At 42.6% G+C, this 22909-nt stretch overlaps 1 protein-coding gene across 1 annotated transcript in view; it reads right to left on the bottom strand.

The window, feature by feature from the left end:
• Positions 1-22909, bottom strand: part of DNAH3 (dynein axonemal heavy chain 3) — a 175669-nt gene that overhangs the window by 85771 nt on the left and 66989 nt on the right. Inside the window, exons 25-36 of the mRNA XM_027612190.2 lie at positions 18997-19089; positions 17351-17461; positions 14349-14463; positions 11421-11619; positions 9854-9962; positions 9514-9627; positions 8634-8810; positions 6357-6448; positions 5313-5532; positions 4596-4730; positions 3098-3209; positions 977-1218 (exon numbers count right to left, since the gene is read on the bottom strand). Coding sequence (XP_027467991.1) covers positions 977-1218; positions 3098-3209; positions 4596-4730; positions 5313-5532; positions 6357-6448; positions 8634-8810; positions 9514-9627; positions 9854-9962; positions 11421-11619; positions 14349-14463; positions 17351-17461; positions 18997-19089 — 1719 coding nt within the window. The remainder of the gene's footprint in view (positions 1-976; positions 1219-3097; positions 3210-4595; positions 4731-5312; positions 5533-6356; positions 6449-8633; positions 8811-9513; positions 9628-9853; positions 9963-11420; positions 11620-14348; positions 14464-17350; positions 17462-18996; positions 19090-22909) is intronic.

Raw genomic sequence — 22909 nt, forward strand, 5'->3', positions numbered from 1 at the left:
AACCCAGGCTGTCCAGCTCTGGAATCCAAGCTCTTTAGGCACTATGCTTACTGTGGCAGAATGTATTTTCCAAAGACTGCTACAGAGATAGTTCCCATCCTGTATGTGTTTTCGCAAAGTGGCCTTGTCCCCGCTCCATCAAGTGGAGCCTCTCTCCCCACTCCCTTGAATCTGGGCACCCCCTGTGACTTCTTGGACTCATGGAATTGAGAGAAAGTGAGGCTACGCCAGTTCCAAGCACAGCTCTTAATTTCCTGGAAACTGTCACTTCCTGCCTTTTGGAAAAGTAACTACCATGTAAGAAGTGCCACTACTCCAAGCTCACTAAGTGAGACATCCAAGCCACCTACAGAGACCTGGAGGATGAGACACTATCTGAAGAGAAAGAGACAAAGACAAGACAGGCCAAGGAGGAATGAGCCCCCAGGCACTGAGGGAGGAAGCCACCTTGGGTGTGGATCCTCTAGCCATGGCTGCCCTAGCTGACATCACAATGATCAGCTGAGCCCAGCTGAGACCTTCCAAAATTTATAATCCACAGTATCATGAGCAAAGTAAGTGGTTGTTTTAAGTCTCTAAGTACACAGCAATGGATAACCAAAACACATTCCACATATCATGCGCTATGTATGTGCTACTTGTTTAATTGCCAATATCCCTGTTTCATTACTACCTTTTTACAAATGAGGAAATTGCGGTTCAGAGAAGTTATGTGACTTGCCCAATACAAGAGCTCAACTCTAGAGCTAGTGGTCCAGTAAGATGCCAACACCACGATGCAACATTATCCCTAAACACACATAGTTTACCCATTACAAGTACAAATGGAAGCATAACTCATAAGCTGTTACTTTCTTGTGGGGCATTTATTATTAGTGTAGTGAATGTATGTATTATATAGTTTTGGTGAATTACTCACTTGAATAAGAGGATTTATACCCTACCTATGTAAAAGTGACAGGAGACTCAGTAGTACCTTTTTATTGTCATCCAGAACTGTGTTCATATTTTCGATCCAAACAGCATCTACTGGCCCATCAAATATAATCCACTTGCGTTCATCAGATATTGAAGATGCTTGCTCCCGGAAAGCATTGGCGAGGATACCATCTGTCCATTCATGGCTCACTTGGTCAAAGCACCCATAGAGCTGCCCCATTGTGATGGCCTTGGGGTTGATGATCCTGTACTCCACAGCAAATTCTCCCATCTGTTTGGCTGGGCAAGAAGGTCCAACATGAGTTACAAAGGCTCTGTTGAGACCAGAACATTAGACAAGAGATAATGCCATCTCAAAGACCAACCAACATTCATGAATATGCCCTCCAAGGAGAGTCCTTATAAAATTTGTATTCAGTCCTTACAAAGATTAGGATATCTGGATGGACAATGACTTAAATTGTTAGGTTATTATGCCCATTAGTTCCTCACCATATTTTCTTCTGAGTCTCATTTCAAACAGGGCAAATGTGCTGGTCAGATCCAAAGAGATCTGCCTGGGCCTAAATGAACTCAAGCACTAAGGGAGAGAGGTCCATGCTACCAGATGTCTTTATGTACCAGCTCTCACAGCTACCCTAAGAACCTTGGCCTTGACTTGAAATGAGGAAACAGCTAACATTTAAAAGATTCTGCAAAATACTGGTTCCTTTTTTCCCCTCTATCTGAAGAACTAGTTTATCCCTGAAACCTCTTCTTTAGCTGTTCAGCAAGTGTTCCCTGAGACATTCATACCATGAGAGTATTAGGACCCAACACAGGCTGATAGATGGCACATCAGATGCATTTGATAACAGAACTGAAAATAACCAGCCTTTTAAATGATCCTTCAAAGTAAGGAAAAGTTGGAGTGCCTGAGCCATGAACTAAATAACCATTTCTGCACAATCCCAAGGCAAAAACAATGGGGTAGCCTCTTTTCTCTTCATTTAGTTTCCTAAACTGTGTTCAAATGACCAGAATATTAAGTTTGAAATGCCCTAATTAGTTACTAGGGCCAAGTTAGTCTCCAAAACAAAAACCTCAAAAATCCAACAGCAACTCAATCAACAAATATTACTAGAAAAAACATGTTAAGATGAAGTACTGGAAGGGAATGTGTAAATAGAAGGCATTGCTTTTCAAAACCACAGGCTTGTGGGGCGCCTGGGTGGCACAGTTGGTTGAACATCTGACTCTTGGTTTCAAGTCAGATCCTTATCTCAAGGTCTTGAGATCAAGCCCCGCGTCAGGCTCAGCACTGAGTCTGCTTGGTGTCTACTTCTCTCTCTCTCCCTCTCCACTCTACTCTCTCTCTCTCTAAAATAAATAAATAAATCTTAAAAACAAACACCACAGGCTCGCTTTTTATAAAAGAAAAAACCCCAAAATCGTTTCTCTGGCAATACACATAGCTTCCATTTGTTGAGCAGGAACTGCACTAGGTTATTTTCCTGCATAATCTCATTTAATTCTCACAACAATCCCATTTCACAGGTGGGAAAACAGAGGCTAAGAGAGGTCTGGTCATTTGTCCAAGGTCTGTGTCTGATTCAAAAATCTGAGGTTTTATCTTCTACATTAAATGGAAGGAAGGAAGGAAGGAAGGAAGGAAGGAAGGAAGGAAGGAAGGGAGGGAGGGAGGGAGGGGAGGGAAGGAGGGAGAGAGAGAGAAGTAAGGAAAGGAGGGAGAGAAGAAGAAAGAGGAGGGAGGGAGGGAGAGAGGGGGGAAGGGAAGGGACGAGAAGGGAAGAAGGGATGAAAAGAAAAAAGGAGAAGAAAAGAAACCATGCAATAATTGGCTTTCAGAATAATTTGTTCAGGACAGTGGCAGGACTTTCTCTCTCACTGGAAAGCCTTTGGAGAAGCCACTATTCAGCATTTGAGAAATTCGAGAAAATTCCTCCACTTAATAACATGCATATAAAATCCCCATTAGAAGTTCCCCCACCCCCACCTTTATTTTCTGCCTGCAGGCATCTGTGTGCCATGTTCTATTTCTGGCTCTGATGTCACAATCCAGGGATGGCAAAACTAACAGCCTGGCATTATCTCCATGGAGCCAGCCAACCTACTGGGGAGTCCTGTGCTCCCCGGAACCCAGGGATGAGAGCTTTACCTTCGTATAAATCACCCAGAGCTGCAGCCAACACTTTATAAGCACAGGTCTTGCCACCCATGGGGTCTCCAACAATCATATAGCCATGTCTTACTAGCATCATCTCGTAGATCTGAGAGGAGACATCATTTTAAGCAGTTAATCATTGCAAACCTCCCAGAACTGCAAGCTAGTCAGAAGTCAGTGAGGAATGAGGGACCAAAAGGGGATTCCCACAGTCACTTCTACCTCTGATGATCTATAGTGTAAATATCTTTTGGATAGGGGCACCTGGGTGGCTCAGCTGTTTAAGCGTCTGACTCCTGATTTTGGCTCAGGTCATGATTTCAGGGTTGAGAGATTGAGCCCTGCATCTGGCTCTGTGCTAGGCATGGAGCCTGTCTAAGATTCTCTTCTTCTGCCCCTCCATACCCTCACTTGCATGCTGTCTCTCAAATAAATAAATAAATAAATAAATAAATAAATAAATATCTTTTAGATAAATAAATATATGTGTATGTTTCATATTATTTAAAAAATGGGAATTCCTATTTGCTCTGTACCTACCAATGTGCTAAGCATCAAGTGACTTACCTAAATTATTTCATTTAATACATTCAGGTATCATTAACCACCTTCTAGTGGTGGGAATACTGAGCCCAAGAGAGGTTAAGTAACTTGCCCATGGTCAACAGTGGTGGAGCCAGGATTTGGACACATGGCTGTCTGATTTTAATGCCTCTAATTTTTTCATTAGGCCATTTCTATTTGCTTTTAAAGGGGAAAAGGAAACAGTGGTCGTTTTAGCAAATTGTACTTAAATTGGAAACTTCCTTTTTCGAGGCCTAAATGCAGTTCTAACTTGATTAGAACTCTCAGCCCGTAAAAGGTATTTTCCAAGCCAGGCCCCATGCTGTAAAATATAAATGATCTTCCCCATAATTGGTTCCGGGGTGGTCATGTGACTTTACAGCACAGTTCAAAGCTAATCCTGAGACCTATGCTGAAGCCATCTGGAGAGCAATGCTCTTTTTCCTTCTGGGCTTGAACCTGGGACAATCAAAGACTGAGGCTGTTGGGGACCCAACCAAGAATGAAGTTGTAACTCAGAGACAGAGCCCAGAAATGAAGAGAAAGGTTCTCAGATCCCGCTGTGTCTGAGGTCAACATACACCTGGGCTTTTCAAGTTAGGTAAGTGAACAGATCCCCTTCTGTTGACTAAGGAGGTTTGAGTTGGGTTTCTATCACTGGAAACTGAGAAAGTCCTGACTAGTTGTAGCCCAATGCCCCCCAAAGGTTTTGTTTCATCCACAAATTTAAAAAAAGGAACCCCAAGGGAGATGGTCAGAGGAAAAACATTGAATTTCAACTTCAACTCCTGGAAGTGAGACCTGAAGTCACCTCCATCTCTATCCAGGCACCTCTGATCACCATTACTGAGTTGCAATCTACCATAATTTCAATTCCTGACTTGAGTGAACAAATAGGCGCATCCCTGTATGGATACATGGAACCAACCTGGATAATTTTCCCAATAAACCAAGGCACTGGTTGGAGTTTCATCTTTTTGATGTTCTCATTCAGCACTTCCATAAAAACTTCATAGTCCGGCTTTGGAAGAACCACTCCAGGAAACAAGTCTGATATAATTCCCTGTTAAAAAGAATTTGAGAGAAGGTGGAAAGGATGAATTGTCAGAGGCATGACCTCAACATTTTCTGAAAATGAGATTTACAGACAGCAGAAATCTTTGTAAAATTCCAAACCTCATTTTTCTATGCCAAAACTCATCCACAATTACAAAGACCAACACTATCTGTAAGACATGATTTCCCTCCCAAATAAATTTACAAGGCAGCAAAGATTTAATAAACTGTATTACCTACGAGTTAATGTACTGAGAATGAATAAGATAGTCATGATTTCTGCAATTATGGAGCTCCCAGCCTGATTAGGAAGAGAGGCATTAAAATAATTCCAAAAAGAAAAAAAAACAACTACATTTGGTTAAAACAAAACCCAAACCCAATGGCAGATCTTATTCTATCAGTGAAACCATTTTTATTAAAATCAGGAACTAGACAGGGATAGTACTATCACTATTCTTATCTAACATTTGGGGGAGGGTGTCTGGTGGTGGGGTTGTTGGCTGGAGATGGAGAGGGTGCCAGAGAAACAGTTCATCCACAGAAAATGAGCCTCAGCGCTTGGTTGAGGTCCCAAAGCACCGCATACCTGAAACAGAGGGACATCTTGAGCCAAGAACTTGGCCAGGTTGACATCAAGCAAGGCCCGGAGCAACAGGACACTCTCATTCTCTTCAGGATACTTGAGCTTCAGGTTGCCAGCGGCAGTGAGCACAGACTTGACCGCCCGCATGCCATAGTCATAGTGATGCTGTGAGGACAGCTGCTCTGAGCACAGGCGGTAGGTCGCAACAATCTTCTGGGCAAGACTAGGAGGGCAGAGACACATCTGCAGACCGCCAGAGAGGACCAGGTCCTGCTCAGCAGACATTCCCAGCATCCCTGTGCCCTGTCCCGTCAGGAACCACGCCTGCTCCTGGACTTGATAGAGAAGCCCTATCATTTGAAGTCCTTTTAATAGTTACCATGATTAGCTAAGGAAGCATTCTAACTCTTTCAAAGTTAGGAGGAAAAGAGCAAGAACAGACACATATGTGTACAATCTACTGTACAAGAAATTATATGTGTAACACTTCTATGCATATATGTGAATGTACAAGTACACACACACACGTTTTGGAAGAAACATTAAACTATTAACAATGTTAATCCCTAGAGAGTGGGACTCAAGACCACTGAGAAGAAACTCCCTTTATTCACCTCTGTAACATGACAGCTTTTTTCCATGTCCATGCTTTACATTTTTCAGTCAGTAAATGTTATGATAATAATGTTAATTCCAAATTATATTAAATTTTTCCTCTTCAATCTTGGAATAATTTCATATTTTAAAGTCTTGCCTTAAGGTGTGTGTGTGTAGCAGAGCTGGGATAGAAAGGCCAATTTCTTTAGTAGAAGTCCAAGTATACATAAAGAGAGAGGAGGCCCTTTCTTTGGAATCTGGGCCATTTCCTGGCCAGGGATGGGGTTAGGACAAAAGCCAGGGCTATGTGCTTTCAGATCAACTAGGGAATGAAAGTCCATTTCTCAAGTTTCTCTCTTTTCTTCCAATGGGCAACCTACTTTGAATCCACCACACAGAAGGTACTCTTTCAGAGCCTTTAGAATCTACTGGAAAGCCAATGTAACATACCTTCTAGAGTCCAGAAACCCCATGGAGTAGAGGGAGATTTCCCCAATGAGGGCATAATCTGGCACCATCATGGCTACTGTCCGGAATAAGGCCTAGAAAAGAAACAGCCATTGAGAACCTGAACACAAACAGTAAACACTGGGGAGAAGGTATGTCTACAGATGCAAAGAGAAGCAGCATGGTTGTTCAGGCCATTCTAGTAAAATCAAGGAAAGGAAAGCAGGAGGACAAGTCAATGCAGAGGTACCATCTTTGTTGGATAGAACCAGTGCTCTGCTAACCTCCCCACTGGCCCTGTCCAGGTACCTGTTGTCACACTGGGTCTCTCAGTGGTTATGTGGAAGGCCCTAGGTGCTGGTATTCTAACAAAACCTCATTCTCCTATGCCAAAGGAGCATCATTCAGCTATTGGACCCTTCCTGTGTTCAACAGGGACAGAGGAAGTCAGTTAGGAATGCAGGACCAATAATATATCAGAAGAATCTTGAAGTCAGACAGATCTTGATTTGTGTCCTTGCTCTGCTACCTACTGGCTGTGGGCAAGTAATGTAAGCCCTCTAGTTCTTTCATCTCAAAATGGGCCAACAACCATACTGTTCTCATGAGAACAAATGAGAGCATGTAAGTGAAGTGCTTAGAAAAGTGTGTGGCACATAGTGAGTGCTCAATAAACATCAGCTATTGTTATTACCTTAGATCTTAGAGAAGTCAAGCAGTTAGTTAGAGGTAGAGCCAGGACTAGAACCCAGGCTCCCTGACACCAACTCCTGGTGCTTTCTCCTATACCACACTGTCTCATGAAAGCTGCTTATGCAGACCTAACAGGCTTGTTGGCTGGGAAGGGTGTGTGTGTAGTGGGGAGTCACAATGGTTGGGGGGTAAAAAGAAGAAATATGGGTCCAAATTCTACCTTGGTACTCACTGGCCTATGCTGGCCTAGAGGGGAAGAGCCATTCCTAAGATCTCCCTGACTCTTCCATTTGGAGGGCGGGGAGAAAGTGTCTGAATAAGATTCCAGAGCACTAAGCAGATGCGTTTTTGGCAGGTGAAGTACTAATGTGGGTTTGGCTGGGTCTCTCTTGTGTCTTCCACTCAAAGGGATGGAGCAATGACTTAGAAGAATATCCATAAAGAAGCAGACCTGGAAGTCTCTCTCTGGTACTTCTTTTCATGCAGTTGGGGTGCTAAAGTCTCTTACCACAGAAGGAGAGCTAGCCATCTTGTACTTTGGGGTTTTTTTCTCCCATGAGAGCAGCATGCTAAGGTCATCTACAGCCTATTCCCTTGAAGATGGCCTTGGTGATTCTCTTCCCTTCAGAGGTGCTGTCCTTCTCCACTAGCAGCAGGACCAATGGCTATTGCCATGCTGTAACTGAGGCCAGCTCAGCAGTAGGTAATGGGGACATATATGCTTCCTTGTCATCTCTGTAGCTGGTTGGAACAGCCTGCTTTGGTGGGGACACCACCTCGGCTTAACCATAGTAATAAAGGGGAGCTCTATGTGGTTCAGCCTAGGTTTTTTATTTTTATTTTTTTTTAATATTTTATTCATTTATTTGAGAGAGACAGACAGACAGACAGCACAAGAAGGGAGAGGGGCAGAGGGAGAGGGAGAAGCAGACTCCCCACTGAGCAGGGAACCCAACATAGGGCTCAATCCCAGGACCCTGAGGTCACGACCTGAGCCACCCAAGTGCTGTGGGTTCAGCCCAGGCTTCCTAGAGCTCTCCTGTGTCTAACTTTGATGCTGTCTTATAATTAGATGTTTTTGTTTGGCCTATGGTGATTTTTTTTTTTTTTTTTTTGCATTGAGCCAGGATCACAAAATCAGATTACATGTAGAAATACAAATTTGTTTTTTCCTGAAAAATGAGAAGACCTGACAATTCCTGCTTGGCGACAACAGGCTGGGGCTAAGTAGGGGCTGCTGCCTCTGGATGGGGCATTCGTCAGCATCCCTACCACGCCCAGCTGGTTCCTCTCATTTATATTACCTGTCTGACCCCTTGTAGATGATAGAAACAGTGACCCTTGTTCCAGGGTCCGTTGTTTCCTAACTGCCATGGTTCATCAAGTATATGTACCCTTCCCTATGAGACCTTGTTGGGGGTGTAGTTATGTTCTGGGGCCTATCTTACCACCATCGTTGCTCCACTATTACTTCTCACAGCCAAAAAAATGTCACCCATTATTTGCCTTCTCCGGGAGATCCTTGGTTACTTCTAGAGGTTTCTACACCATAAAGTACATGCAGAATTTACACATGCTGATGTTTACCTTGAGGTTATCTGGCAGCTCAGCCCTGCCAGCATACCCGGGGTTCATGGTGATGAAGACAGCACAGGTTGGGTTTAGAGAGAGCTCAGTGCCTTCAAAGATGAATGTCTTTAGCTTCCGAATGATGGCTTGTTGAATGCTGAGGATCTGCTGAGCCACCACAGACAGCACTTCTACCTGGGGTGAGAATGGCTGGTTGATGTGAGCTCCTACCGCCCCACTCTGCCAGAGGACCCCTCACTTAGCAATGACAAAACCCAATCATCTGAGAACCAGACCTTCACATCAAAATCAGGAGTATGATTTGGGGTTTTGGTAAAGAAAAAGAAAATTGGGGTGTGTGTGCGTGTTTTACTAATTTCCATAGAATTTTATCTTTGTTCTAGCACCCGGCATAATGTTTGATCCATCGTATACATTCAGTGTTTATTGGTTCTAATTGCATGTTTACCTTTCCTGACCTAAATTCCCCACCCAAATAGAATTAATCACCCTCCTCTCTTCTGTGATGGCTCCTTTATACCACTACAATGGACTTCTATCATTTTCTATTAGTTTCACTTAACTTTTATTTCCTTTTGCTAAACTGTATCACTCATTTCTTACTTAGCTTTGTGTCATGAACAACTGCAGAGTATCTGACATGTACTAGCTGCTCAATAAATTTTTGAATGAGTGAGTGAATGAATACGATGAGGATATATATGTATATAAAATATGTACTTTGTCTTCTTGGGACTGTTTTTGTTTAGTTTGTTGAGTACTTACTCTGTGCATGGGTTTTAGAGGATATATAACGCCCTGTCACTGAGGAGCTGAGAGCCCAGAAAAAGGCCCCTGCATGTTCAACCCCTGCTCTGCAGGCCAGTTGCAGCATTACCTCAATCCTGTTGAACTCATCAAAACAGGCCCATGCTCCAGCCTGGGCCAGTCCCTTGAAGAACTTCCCCATGGCTTTGTAATCCAGACCATCTGAGCAGTTGAAGACCACACACTAGAGGGAAGGAAGGATGTGGGCACCATTAGGGATGGATTCTCTCATATCTGAATTACCCTGCACATGAAATACAGGTGGGGCTCCTTTCTTCCTATTCCACTGCAGGAGCTGGGGCCCCACTCTTTCTCTCCCCCTATACCATATTGAACTTCGTGCCAACTCTCCTGATAGGAGTCGAGAGAGGAATAGGAAGAGAGCTTAAGAATAGATGGCATTTCCCTACCTGCTTGGCCAAAGCTTTGGCCAGATCTTTGGTGGTTTCTGTCTTGCCTGTGCCAGCTGGTCCTTCCGGAGCTCCCCCAAGGTTCAGCTTCAAAGCCCCCATCAGTGTCCTAAGGGGAAAAAATAAGAATTTGGTACCCAATGGGGCACCTAGGTGGCTCAGTCAGTTAAGTGAATGACTTGATTTCAGCTCAGGTCATGATCTCTGGGTTGTGAGATTGAGCCCCACTTTGAGCTCCATGCTTGGCGTGGAGTGCTTAAAATTCTCTCTCTCCTTCTGCACCTCCCCTGCCTCTCTCCCTCTCTTTAAAAAAAAAAAAAGAAGAAGAGGAATTTGGTGCCCAAGTCCTAAGACATACGAAAGAAACTGACTTTTGCTTTATATTGTTCTGACTCATACAAATAGCTTTAATTTTTTTCTGATTATATGCCCAATATATCATCATTGTAAACAAATCTGTTTTACTCAGCACTGTAACCCCAGGGTCTGGTGCGTGGGCACCCATAAACATTTGTTTGAATGAATGATTGAATGGATAAATGAATACATACACAAATGAATCAAATAAAAGTTAAAAATCTTCATAAGATCCAGATTCCAAAGATCACCAGAACTAATGGAGTGGTGGAAATAAATATATTTCTCTCACTGGATTATGAACTCTTGAGTTTAGGACCTGTATTTTGATTCAATTTGATGAGTAGGGACAAAATAAATGTTAGAAATTAATGATGTGTTCTTCACTTGTGGCTCTACAGCCCCTTGTATGAGCCTCTATAGTTTAATTTAACACACCATCTTATACTCATCTGACTATGTTTCTGTCCCCTGACCCCATTGGGTTGAGGGTTTCTTGACGGCATGCATGGTGCACAGGAGAGTTTAAGAAATGGCTATTGAATAACAGGTGAAATAAATGAATGAATGAAGACCAAAAATCAGAGACCATAGAAAATAAGTGACTGAGGGCTTTGAAAGAAATAATACTCAAGAATTATCTTTATGATTACAAAAAATTCCTCTTTAAGGAATATACAAAATCAAAGAAAATCTAAATATCACAAAGTTGACACATTCACAGAGGTCAGATTTCTAATGGTATGAATACCAAGGAAAGTGCTAAAGCACTTTGCTGAGCACAGAATGACTACGTCTCATCAGCTGGCTGAGCTTGGAGACTCCTTGCCAGAGTCCTTCACCTGGCTCCTTTTCTTGCTTTCGTCCATGGGATTTCCAGGCATCATCTTGATTCCTACCATCGGAGAGCTTTCTACTTAAGCACTGTGGCATTTTTAAGGACAGGCATCAATGTTCTGCTTGTTGGTTTGGCCACATCAATGTGCATTAGGACTCCTACTGGGTTCTCATTTCTGGCCCAAGGCCTAATTTCCATGCCCATCTGTGGGACCATGGTAACTAAGGGCAAAATTCTAAAATCTCAGAATATGAAATGTAGAGGGAAAGGTCACAAACTCAAGATGCCCCTCACCTTCTTCCCCAGAAGGTTTTCCTTCTGGAATTCTCTATTCACCCTTTGGGTCTGGACAGGGGTAGGGGCAGAGGTTACCTGTAGCAGCGGTCAGTGAGGGGTGTAATCACCAGCCGGGGGGAGTTCCCCAGGTACTCATAGCCATACAAGGCTTCTGTGGTGATCATCTGCACCTGCACATCCTTCGAATCCCAGTAGTAACGCAGCTGGGAAATCCACTGGAAATCGTTCAGATCACAGATATTGTCCTCAGATAACTTGGCCACCACGTCGCGAGCTGTTGGGACAGATGCAGACATGGAAACACACAAATGCAGAGCTGTCAGCATACTCCTATATCCACAGACTGTTCACAGGAGATCTGAGGACATCATCCAGGCCACCCCTCCCTCTTCCCCAAACACTTTCAGACTCAACTAGTCTCCCTGCCTACCCCTAACCTGCAGGTAGCAATTTCTTTCAGAAGCTGGTCTTTGCTTCTCCCAAGGAGCCAGGCAGAGAATCTGCTGTGTTGTCTGCTCCCACAGTACAGCAGAGGCATTAAAAGTGCATACTCTGAAATCAGACTGTCTGGATCCTAATTCCGAATCTGCCATTAACTAGTTAGTGACTTTGGGCAAGTTACTCAACCTCTCTATTGAGTTGTGTAATCTGTAAAATGGGGATAACACAGTACCTACCTTATAGGGTTATTATATGGTTATTAAGAGGATTAACTGTATATACAGTTGGCCCTTGAACAATGTGGAGGTTGGGGTGCCCACTCACGGTACAGTAAAAAATCTGTGTATAACTTTTGACTCCCCTTACACTTAATTACCAATAGCCTACTGTTGACTGGAATCCTTACAGATAACAGCCAATTAACACATATTTTGTAAGTTACATGTATTATATACTGTATTCTTACAATAAAGTAAGCTAGAGAAAATAATTAAAATCGCAAGGAAGAGAAAATACACTTACAGTATTGTATTGTATTTATTGATAAAAATTCCCATGTAAGTGGACCTGTGCAGTTCAAACCCATGTTGTTCAAGGATCAACCGTATACACACACATATATATACCTACATGTACATATATATATATACATATATAAATATCTACACATCTACATGTATATGCAGATGTAGACAGATGAAAGAAAAGAAAGATTATATAAATATTAGCTACTGTATAAATATTCCCAAATTCTTGGGGGACTGATCCAGAGAGTTTTGTAATATGTAGTTTTCCCAAATGCTGTCATATCTCCAGTATGACCCTTTTGGCCCTATTCCAGGCTTCTAGGATATCCTAGGAGAACACAGTCAGCTTGGCCTGATGCAATAGGCAAGGGAAGGGGTCCCATGAACCCATAGTTAGATATAGTCTTTCCATCTGGGGGCCTGAGAAACCAGATGGGAGATATACCTCTGGGTTTCCTTCTTTCTCTCACAGGATTATGAGCCTAACTTAATTTTCTCACCATCATGGGAGACCCTGAAGTTGAAGAGTGAACAGAGGTTTCTAAAAATCATTAGCTATTTTTTAGGGAACTCTTAGGTGAGAGCTATTGAGATCTCAGAACTAGGACAGTAGGGGCGCCTGGGTGGCTCAATTAGTTAAGCATCTAACTCTTGATCTCAGCTCAGGTCTTGATCTCAAGAGTCATGAGTTCAAGCCCCACACTGGGCACAGAGCCTACTTAAAAAAAGAAAAAAAAAGTAGGACAGCAGCTCGAATTTAGTATCTCAGAAACATAACTTTGTAAAGGGATGCTTCTGCAAGTCTACTGCCTCTCTGCGAAGAGAAGTCTTTATGACAGTGAAATCCAAAACCCTCCAAAGAAGAGTCCTTGAAGATTATAGCAACAGCTCTTCCATCCTTCCTGAGGAATTTAGTTTCCCTCCAGGTTCTTGAGGGAAATCATAGACTGGTAGCAGGAGTAGGGGTCTCCATGAGGGACCCAAGAGGAAGGTGAATCTCAAGGGACTGACTTGGGGATGCCTGCATGATGCAGTGTGTATGTGTGTGCATGTTTTGTGCGTGGGTGTGTATGGGCGTGTGTGCATGTGTATGAACACCACCACTCTGGGGTGCCTTGGGCAGTAACCACACCTGCACTTCCTACCAAATGAAGATCACATTCTCCCTTCTCTCTCTCTGATTTCATGCTAGTCTATCCAAGAGAAATTAGATTGAAATGAGCATCAACCTTAAGGAGAATAAGATGCCATGAAATGCCAGGAGGAAGCTGGGTATATGAACAAGAGAGACACTGTTTCCAGGCAACCAGCTAGTCCAGCCCTAGTTTCTGTTTCTTTGGTGGTGATGGAGTGAGGGTGAGGGGGTGGTTTGTTTTATATAAAGACCCCAGTTCTTCCTCCTCCTCCTCTTCTTTTTTTTTTTTTTTTTTTTTTTTTTTAATTTCAGGGAAGTGCTGGAAGGCATTATCTCTCTACCGCTGCCTCCCTGCATACACTGCCCACTTCCAGTCTCTTGGGTTTGGAATCAGACAGACATAGAATTACAATTAAATCAATTACATCAAAGTATAAAACAGCCTCTGCTCCTTAGTAGCTGTATGCCTCTGGGTAAGTTACTTACCTAAGCCTCAGGTTCTTAATTTGAGAAGTGTGTATAAAAATGAGATAATGTATGTCAAGCACTTAGCACAGAGCCTGGCACCTGGTGAGTATTAAAAATATTAGCTATGGTCAGCCTCCAGAAATCGTTCCAAGCTGGTGAATCTCAGAAATGGCTTGGGCTGCCATTGTCTCGGGAAAGCCCTGCTTGGAGGTTTCCTGGAAACAAGGTGGGGATGGGAGGGGAAAACATGCTGGACATTCACAGGAGCTCTGGCTTCTCTCCTTACCCCCTCACCTTACTCTCAGTTGCAGAAGCCCCTCCCTAATGGCAAAGGGGACCCTGAATCACTCCATCCAGACTCTCAATGGAGAGCAGCAAGCCTGGCTGCCATTCTTAGACAGTCAACAATGCCGGGGAAGCCTCCTTGCTCACCATGGACATCGATGACCGTGAGGGCCCCGAGGGTGAGTCGAGCCCCGCTGCTCAGCTTCCCTCGCACCAGCTGGACAATCTGTGCAATCTCACTGTTGCTCTTTTTCAGAAAATCCTGGCGGGGGCATAGGAAGGGACAACTGGTTAAACTGGATTCTCCTCTGTAACCCCCGCTTGGGGAACAGCATGCTCTACCACTCCAGGTCCCTTTCCCTCACCCCCTTCATTAACCTCTAGATGAATTGCAAGTGCATTATGCTAATTGAAAGAAGCCAAATTTCAAAGGCTAGATTCCTTGATTTTATTGTTATGATATCATGGAAAAGACAAAACTATAGGAGCAGACAACAGATTGGTAATTGCCAGAGGCATGGAGCAGGGGAAGGGGCTGCTATAAGGGGCTTGAGGGAATTGGGGGGCGGGGGGGCATTGAACGGTTCTATATCTTGATCGGGATGGTGGTTACACAAATGTATGTGTTTGTTCAAACTTGGAATTGTACACTAAAAGGGGTGAATTTTACTGTATAGAAATTATGCAATAAATCTGAATTAATAAAAAAAACTCTGGAACTTTTTCAGATTAAAGGAGACACAGGGGATATGAAAACTAAATGTATGTAAACAATAATCCTGGAATGGATCCTGGACCAGGCAAAAAGCCATCAGTGGGGCAAATGGCTAAATTGAGATTAGCCAATTTAAAAGGTCTACGTATTAGGTAAGAATGTGTCTTGCATCAATGTTGGTTTCCTGATTTGGATAATTGTACTATGGTTATTTAAGATGTTAATATTGGGGGATTCTGGATGGAGGGTGTATGAGAATTCTTTGCATTATTTTTGCAATATTATTTGTAAGGCTGACATTACTTCAAAATAAAGAGTTAAAAAACAGAAATAAATTTTAAAAAGGAAGAAAAACAGAGACCACCTTAGGTTCATAACTCACCTTCCCCACTTCCTAGCTATGCAGTTCTGGGCAAATGATATTAACCCTCTGAGTCTCAGTCTCCTGTCGAGTCTAGATAATTACAGCTACCTCTTGGAGATGTTTTGAAGATTCAATGAGATGGTGAAGCACTTGGCACAATTTGAATCAAGTATCCAGTAAATTACTGATGGTTGTTGTTGTTGTTAATAAAGATCCCGGACACACAGCAAAAAACAAACAACCTTTTCAATGCTTCCCTATTGCCCTTGCTGTGGGTCTGTAAAACCCTTGGTAATAGGGCTGCTCCACACATCTTTCTGAACCACACCCATTCCACAGATATTCTAGATTCAAGTGCCTTCAGTTGCTGGAATGCACCATATTTTTCATCTTCAGACTTTTGCACATTCTGGTCTCTCTCTCTCTCTCTCTCTCTCTGGAACACTCTTTCTCCTGTTGTTTGCTTGGCTAATTCCTATTTATATTTCATGTCTCCTCTTAAACACCATTTTTCTGGAAAATCGTCTCTAATCCTAACCCTTCTCTTACTTCTCTCCTTCCTCCCCATGCTTCCTGGATCCCTGTACTTTACTTATCACAGTTCTAGCAAAGAGACTTTTTATCTCCCCCACTAGACTGTAAATCCATGGGGACAGGGACCATGTCTCTCTCATTCAACTCTAAATCCCTTTGCCTAGTAGCATCATTCCAGCATGGAGGAGATGTCAAATAAATATTTGTTAAATGAACAAGGGATGGATGGATGGATGGATGGATGGATGGATGGATGGATGGCGATCCTGTACCAACACCTGCTTCCTTTAGGATGCTGAGCCACATTATTCAGGATCCATATACTCCAGGGCTGGGGTGTGTGATGGGAGGCAGTCTCCCCTTTTTACAGGTAGGAAAACTGGGGCACAGAGATGCAGTCACAAAAATCAGAATTTTTTAGTGTTTCAAAAGTTTGAAACGAAATACATGAAAGCAGTTTGCAAGTGTCAAGTGCAATATGTTTGTAGGACTTATCAACACAGAATGTGTATAAATTTGAACCTTGGTCAAGTGCTCATGTTCTAATTTTAAGGTATAAAGCAAAATATAGTAAATTGAAATATTTTCTGGTCCGTAGCCAGTCATCTATAGGGGGAAGAACAGAAGGTCTGATGAGATCATCATGAGAAATGATACCATGGTGAAAATGTTGGGAATGAAGTTACCATTCATTTGTTCAGTAAATATTTATTGAGCACTTACATGTGCTCGACATTGCAATAACCCCAGGAGATAAATAGTGAGCAAAACAGACATGGTCTCTGCCCTGTGGGGTTCATAGCCTGGGCTCTAGTACTGGCTAACTTGTCAGCATCTCATTTAAATCTCCCACAATACAGTACTATGATGTTATAATACAATGTGGTGCACTGTGGCACATTATATAGTCAAGGAGACTGAGACTCAGGTTAAGGAACTTGCCCATGGTCACACAGCTAACAAGAGAAAGTATCAGGATTTGAACCCAAGTTAATCCAGGTCTTGAACTCTCAAGCACTGGCCTCAACGGCAGGAGTTAAGTGGAAATATGCATGTCTGGATCTGAGGACAAGCAGGACTTGAGCACTCTTGGTCTTAAGAGAACACTGAAGGAAGAGCTGTAGGTGGGTTTGTGTTCAACTGCAGGTGGTAAGAAGGAGGTAATGGTGGAGGAGGAAGGGAAAATGGGACCAGGTGGTCTTTTGGCCCAGGAAGAAGACCAGAGGTCTCTGTTGGTGGAAATTCTACCAGGTTGACCCCTGGAAGCAAAGACTGATAAAAACTTAAAATTCTGCAGCCTAGAATTTCTGCCTGGGAAGGACCATGAGGGGTATTACACTACAGAACTCCGGGACAGCTCCAATTCCAAATTCTCCATCCTGCTGTCCCCATGAAAACCCTGGCTTCTCTATGCCATGGTTGGATGCTGTGATTTTTTTGTTGTTGTTTAGAAAACACGGCTACTTTAATTATATGTCCTTCAGATCCTAATCGAGCTTGAATCTCCTCTACCAGTTTCATGACACGCTCACTTACCGGTAGGGTGTTTTCCACCAGGGCTTGGGACACCTCCTTGGTCCAAAAGATGGAGGAGACACAGATGACCACCTGGCCAGGCCACTGCAAGACCCACTGATTACGAGGGAACTGGGAAAGTGTAGAGGGGCATGTGGTACAGTCAGTTCATCTTGTAGGACTTAAACGAACATCTGAAAAACATCCCCCACCACCATATCCCCTCAACAAATACAAAATCCTCCTCCACCCTCAGAAGCTACCATACTTGATATCTTGGGATTACTGATTTATGTCTTCCTCCCTGAATTTTATGAAAAAGAAAAAAAAATCATCAACAATCTCATCAACTCTTTTTTTTTTCTTAAGGTCCCAATCCAAGGATTTTACACAGTTATAATCAAGGTGCTATTCATAGACAGTTTTCATAACTACCCTTTTTGATGGCTACATAATATTGCAGTGCTGGGCCAGTTTTCTCAGCCTTGCCTAGAACCCTGCCAAACTTGTTTTAAACTATGGGTCTGGCAAACTACACCAGAGGGCTGAATCTGGCCTTGCTTTTGTTTTTGTAAATAAAGGCGTATTGTAACACAACCACACCCATTCTTTTTTTTTTTACCATTTTAAAAAAAATTTTATTGTTATGTTAATCACCATATATTACATCATTTGTTTTGGTGTAGTGTTCCATGATTCATTGTTTGTTCATAACACCCCGTGTTCCATGCAGAATGTGCCCTTTTTAATACCCATCACCAGGCTAACCCATCCCCCTACCCTCCTCCCCTCTAGAAACCTCAGTTTGTTTTTCAGAGTCCATCAGCTGCTTTTGCACTGTGAAGGCAAAGATAAATAGTGTGTGTGGCCCACCCAGCTGAAGACATTATAAAAACATTTACTTTACAGAAAATGTTTGCTGACTTTTTCTCTAGTTGCAACGGCATGAAGTCATTCCATACAGCTCACCATTTTTCTTTAACTTAATTTTTCAGTTAAAATAAATCATAGGACAAAGGACTGGCCTTTCATTCACAGTGCAATACTTCTAAGAGGGACAGCAGGGTCAGTACCCCGTACTTTAGAAGGGGTCATGGGGGTGGGGCCCTGAAAAGTAAGAAGAAAAGGCACCCAAAGTCAAGGAGCACAAAGACCTGGTCTGCCTACATTTAACCTTGCTAGGAGCTGGCTGAAGAGTGACCGCCCACAGTTCTTTTCTTTTGGCTTCCTTCGGTCATACCTGTTTCCCCTAATGCTTTGGGAGTTTAATGAGTTGTACCGTTCAGGGCATGTGTACTGTAAATGAAAAGCCTAGAGGGAGAAATGCTTAATTGGAAGGTGCTCTAAAAAGACCTCCTGCCATCAATTCATTTCACAGAAGGGACTTGCAGGTAGCAGCCAGAGTGTTCTGGCTAACCATCTTGTCTTGTGCCACCTGCTTCTAACTGGCAACATTTCACCAGAAATATGTGCATCGCCCCAGGATTCAGAGGGAAAGAAGAGAGAGGCCCAGCAGGGTCACGGAGGGGTCAGGTGTTACCCAGCAGGGTCTGGGTGGGTTTTCGTAGAAGGCAGAGGGGTGCTTAGAATTGATCCATTTAACCTTCTCTCCAATGTTGTTGTCGTTGTACTCACACCTTGGCACGTGTACCCTGATTCTCATTTACCTGGACATATGCTTCGATCCCAAGTCTAATAACCTCCTGCATACTGGCAATCATCATCTTCTCCACCTGCCAGAGCCACTTTTCCACCATGCCCTGTAGGGGTGAGACAAACCAGCAGCAAGTTAGCCAAGCCCGGAGGGAAGGATCATGGGCAGACCCAGCTTTCTCTCTGGATCAAGGCTGGAGGGAGGCCAATACTCGGGGTCTTGGAGGGGACACCCCTCCAAGCCAATATTCTTTAATTATGTTTTTATATTTATTTACTTATTCATATTTTTTTATTCTGAGAAGTATGTGTGATTTAAAAGGGGAAATGGGGGATTCTTAACATGCATTTCATGTCATTTTCTGAAACACAACTTATCAGAAAGCAAACAATACATTTATGTTTCAATTCATAAAACAAAATTGCTCATTTCTAATGAACAGTCCTAATTCTTTTTTTTTTAGATTATTTATTTATTTATTCATGAGAGATAGAGAGAGAGAGAGAGAGAGAGGCAGAGGGAGAAGCAGGCTCCCAAGGAGCAGGGAGCCCGATGTGGGACTCGATCCCAGGACCCTGGGATCATGACCTGAGCCGAAGGCAGATGCTTAAACATCTGAGCCACCCAGGCGCCCGAACAGTCCTAATTCTTGCCTTATTCCTATGGTTCCCAAACTTTGCTGTGCACTGGAATCATTTGGAGATTCCAATCATTTGGAATCATTCCAGTTGATTTGGACACCTGACTTCCATTCCTAGCCATTCCGATTTAATTGTTATGGGATGCAACCGGGGCTTTTGGATGTTTTTTGTTTTTGTTTTTGTTTTTTTAAAGCTCTACGGGTAATTCTAATGTGCAGCAAATGATTCAGTTTTAGAATGTCAGGTCACTGTAGCTCTTAACTCCAGGTACCTGTGAGCTAGCTGGTGTCTATTTGGTAACACGACTCCTGGTTACTTACATGTGTGCCTGGCAAAAAATGCTAACAAAGTAAAGCCAAGAGTGCTTGTCTATTTCTACTCCATGGTGCTGTCAGGTTCAGCAGGAGTGGGAGTAATTTACATTTTACTCATTATACAAGGACACTTGTATAAAAACCTGAGTAAAATAGCATGGATTCCATAACGTTTTATTGACATAAAAACACCTGCCCCAAATAAAAGGTATTCAAATCAGCAAAGAAGAAGTCAAATTCTCTCTCTTTGCAGATGACATGATACTTTATGTGGGAAACCCAAAAGACTCCACCCCCGAATTACTAGAACTCATACAGCAATTCAGTAATGTGGCAGGATACAAAATCAATGCACAGAAATCAGTTGCTTTCTTATACACTAACAATGTAACTGTAGAAAGAGAAATTAGAGAATCGATTCCATTTACAATAGCACCAAAAACCATAAGATACCTTAGAATAAACCTAACCAAAGAGGTAAAGGATCTATACTCTAGGAACTACAGAACACTCATGAAAGAAACTGAAAAAGGCACAAAAAGATGGAAAAACATTCCATGCTCATGGATCGGAAGAATAAACATTGTTCAAATGTCTATGCTGCCCAGAGCAATCTATACCTTCAGTGCCATCCCAATCAAAATTCCAATGACATTTTTCAAAGTGCTGGAACAAACAATCCTAAAATTTGTATGGAATCAGAAAAGACCCCGAATCACCAAGGAAATGTTGAAAAAGAAAAACAAAGCTGGGGACATCACGTTGCCCAATTTTAAGCTATATTACAAAGCCATGATCACCAAGACAGCATGGTACTGGCACAAAAACAGACATATAGACCAATGGAACAGAATAGAGAACCCAGATACGGACCCTCAACTCTACAGTCAAATAATATTTGACTAGGCAGGAAAATACATGCAATGGAAAAAAGACAGTCTCTTCAATAAATGGTGCTGGGAAAATTGGATAGCTATACACAGAAGAATGAAACTCGACCATTCTCTAACACCATACACAAAGATAAACTCTAAATGGATGAAGGACTTCCATGTGAGACAGGAATCCATCAAAATCCTAGAGGAGAACATAGGCAGTAACCTCTTTGACACTGGCCACAGCAACTTCTTTCAAGATACAACTCCAAAGGCTAGTGAAACAAAAGCAAAAATGAACTTTTGGGACTTCATCAAGATAAAAAGCTTCTGCACAGCAAAGGAAACAGCAACAAAACAAAGAGGCAACCCATGGAATGGGAGAAGATTTTTGCAAATGACAGTACAAAGGGGCTGGTATCCAAGATCTATAAAGAACTTCTCAAACTCAACACCCAAAAAACAAATAACCAAGTCAAAAAATGTGCAGAAGACATGAACAGACACTTCTCTGAAGAAGACATACAAACAGCTAGACATAAGAAAAAATGTTCATCATTGCAATCCCCATCAAAATACCATCCACTTTTTTCAAAGAAATGGAACAAATAATCCTAAAATTTGCATGGAACCAGAAGAGACCCCGAATAGCCAGAGGAATCTTGAAAAAGAAAAGCAAAGCTGGCGGCATCACAATTCCGGACTTCCAGCTCTATTACAAAGCTGTCATCATCAAGAAAGTATGGTACTGGCACAAAAACAGACACATAGATCAATGGAACAGAATCAAGAGCCCAGAAATGGACGCTCAACTCTATGGTCAACTCATCTTTGACAAAGCAGGAAAGAATGTCCAATGGAAAAAAGACAGTCTCTTCCACAAATGGTGTTGGGAAAATTGGACAGCCACATGCAGAAGAATGAAACTGGACCTTTTCCTTACACCACACACAAAAATAGACTCCAAATGGTTGAAAGACCTAAATGTGAGACAGGAGTCCATCAGAATCCTAAAGGAGATCACAGGCAACAACCTCCTCGACCTCAGCCTCAGCAACTTCTTCCTAGAAACACCAACAAAGGCAAGGGAAGCCAGGGCAAAAATGAACTATTGGGATTTCATCAGGATAAAAAGCTTTTGCACAGCAAAAGAAACAGTCCATAAAACCAAAAGACAACCGACAGAATGGGAGAAGATATTTGCAAATGACATATCAGATAAAGGGCTAGTATCCAAAATCTTTAAAAAACTTCTTAAACTTAATACCCAAAGAACAAATGATCCAATCAAGAAATGGGCAGAAGACATGAACAGACATTTTTCCAAAGAAGACATCCAAATGGCCAACAGACACATGAAAAAGGGCTCAACATCGCTCGGCATCAGGGAAATCCAAATCAAAACTTCAGTGAGATATCACCTCACACGAGTCAGAATGGTTAAAATTAACAAGTCAGGAAACTACAGATGTTGGCGGGGATGTGGAGAAAGGGGAACCCTCTTACACTGTTGGTGGGAATGCAAGCTGGTGCAGCCACTCTGGAAAACAGTATGGAGGTTCCTCAAACGGTTGAAAATAGAGCTACCATATGATCCAGCCATTGCACTACTGGGTATTTACCCCAAAGGTACAAATGTATTGATCCGAAGGGGTATGTGCACCCCGATGTTTATAGCAGCAATGTCCACAATAGCCAAAGTGTGGAAAGAGCCAAGATGTCCATCGACAGATGAATGGATAAAGAAGAGGTGGTATATATACACAATGGAATATTATGCAGCCATCAAAAGGAATGAGATCTTGCCATTTGCAACGATGTGGATGGAACTGGAGGGTGTTATGCTGATCGAAATAAGTCAACCAGAGAAAGACATGTATCATATGACCTCACTGATATGAGGAATTCTTAATCTCAGGAAACAAACTGAGGGTTGCTGGAGTGGTGGGGGGGTGGGAGGATGGGTTGGTCTGGTGATGGGTATTAAGGAGGGCACGTATTGCATGGAGCACTGGGTGTTGTACACAAACAATGAATCATGGAACACTACATCAAAAACTAACGATCTAATGTATGGTGATTAACATAACAATAAA

Source organism: Zalophus californianus, chromosome 10 (assembly GCF_009762305.2).
Source record: "Zalophus californianus isolate mZalCal1 chromosome 10, mZalCal1.pri.v2, whole genome shotgun sequence".
NCBI lineage: Eukaryota > Metazoa > Chordata > Mammalia > Carnivora > Otariidae > Zalophus > Zalophus californianus.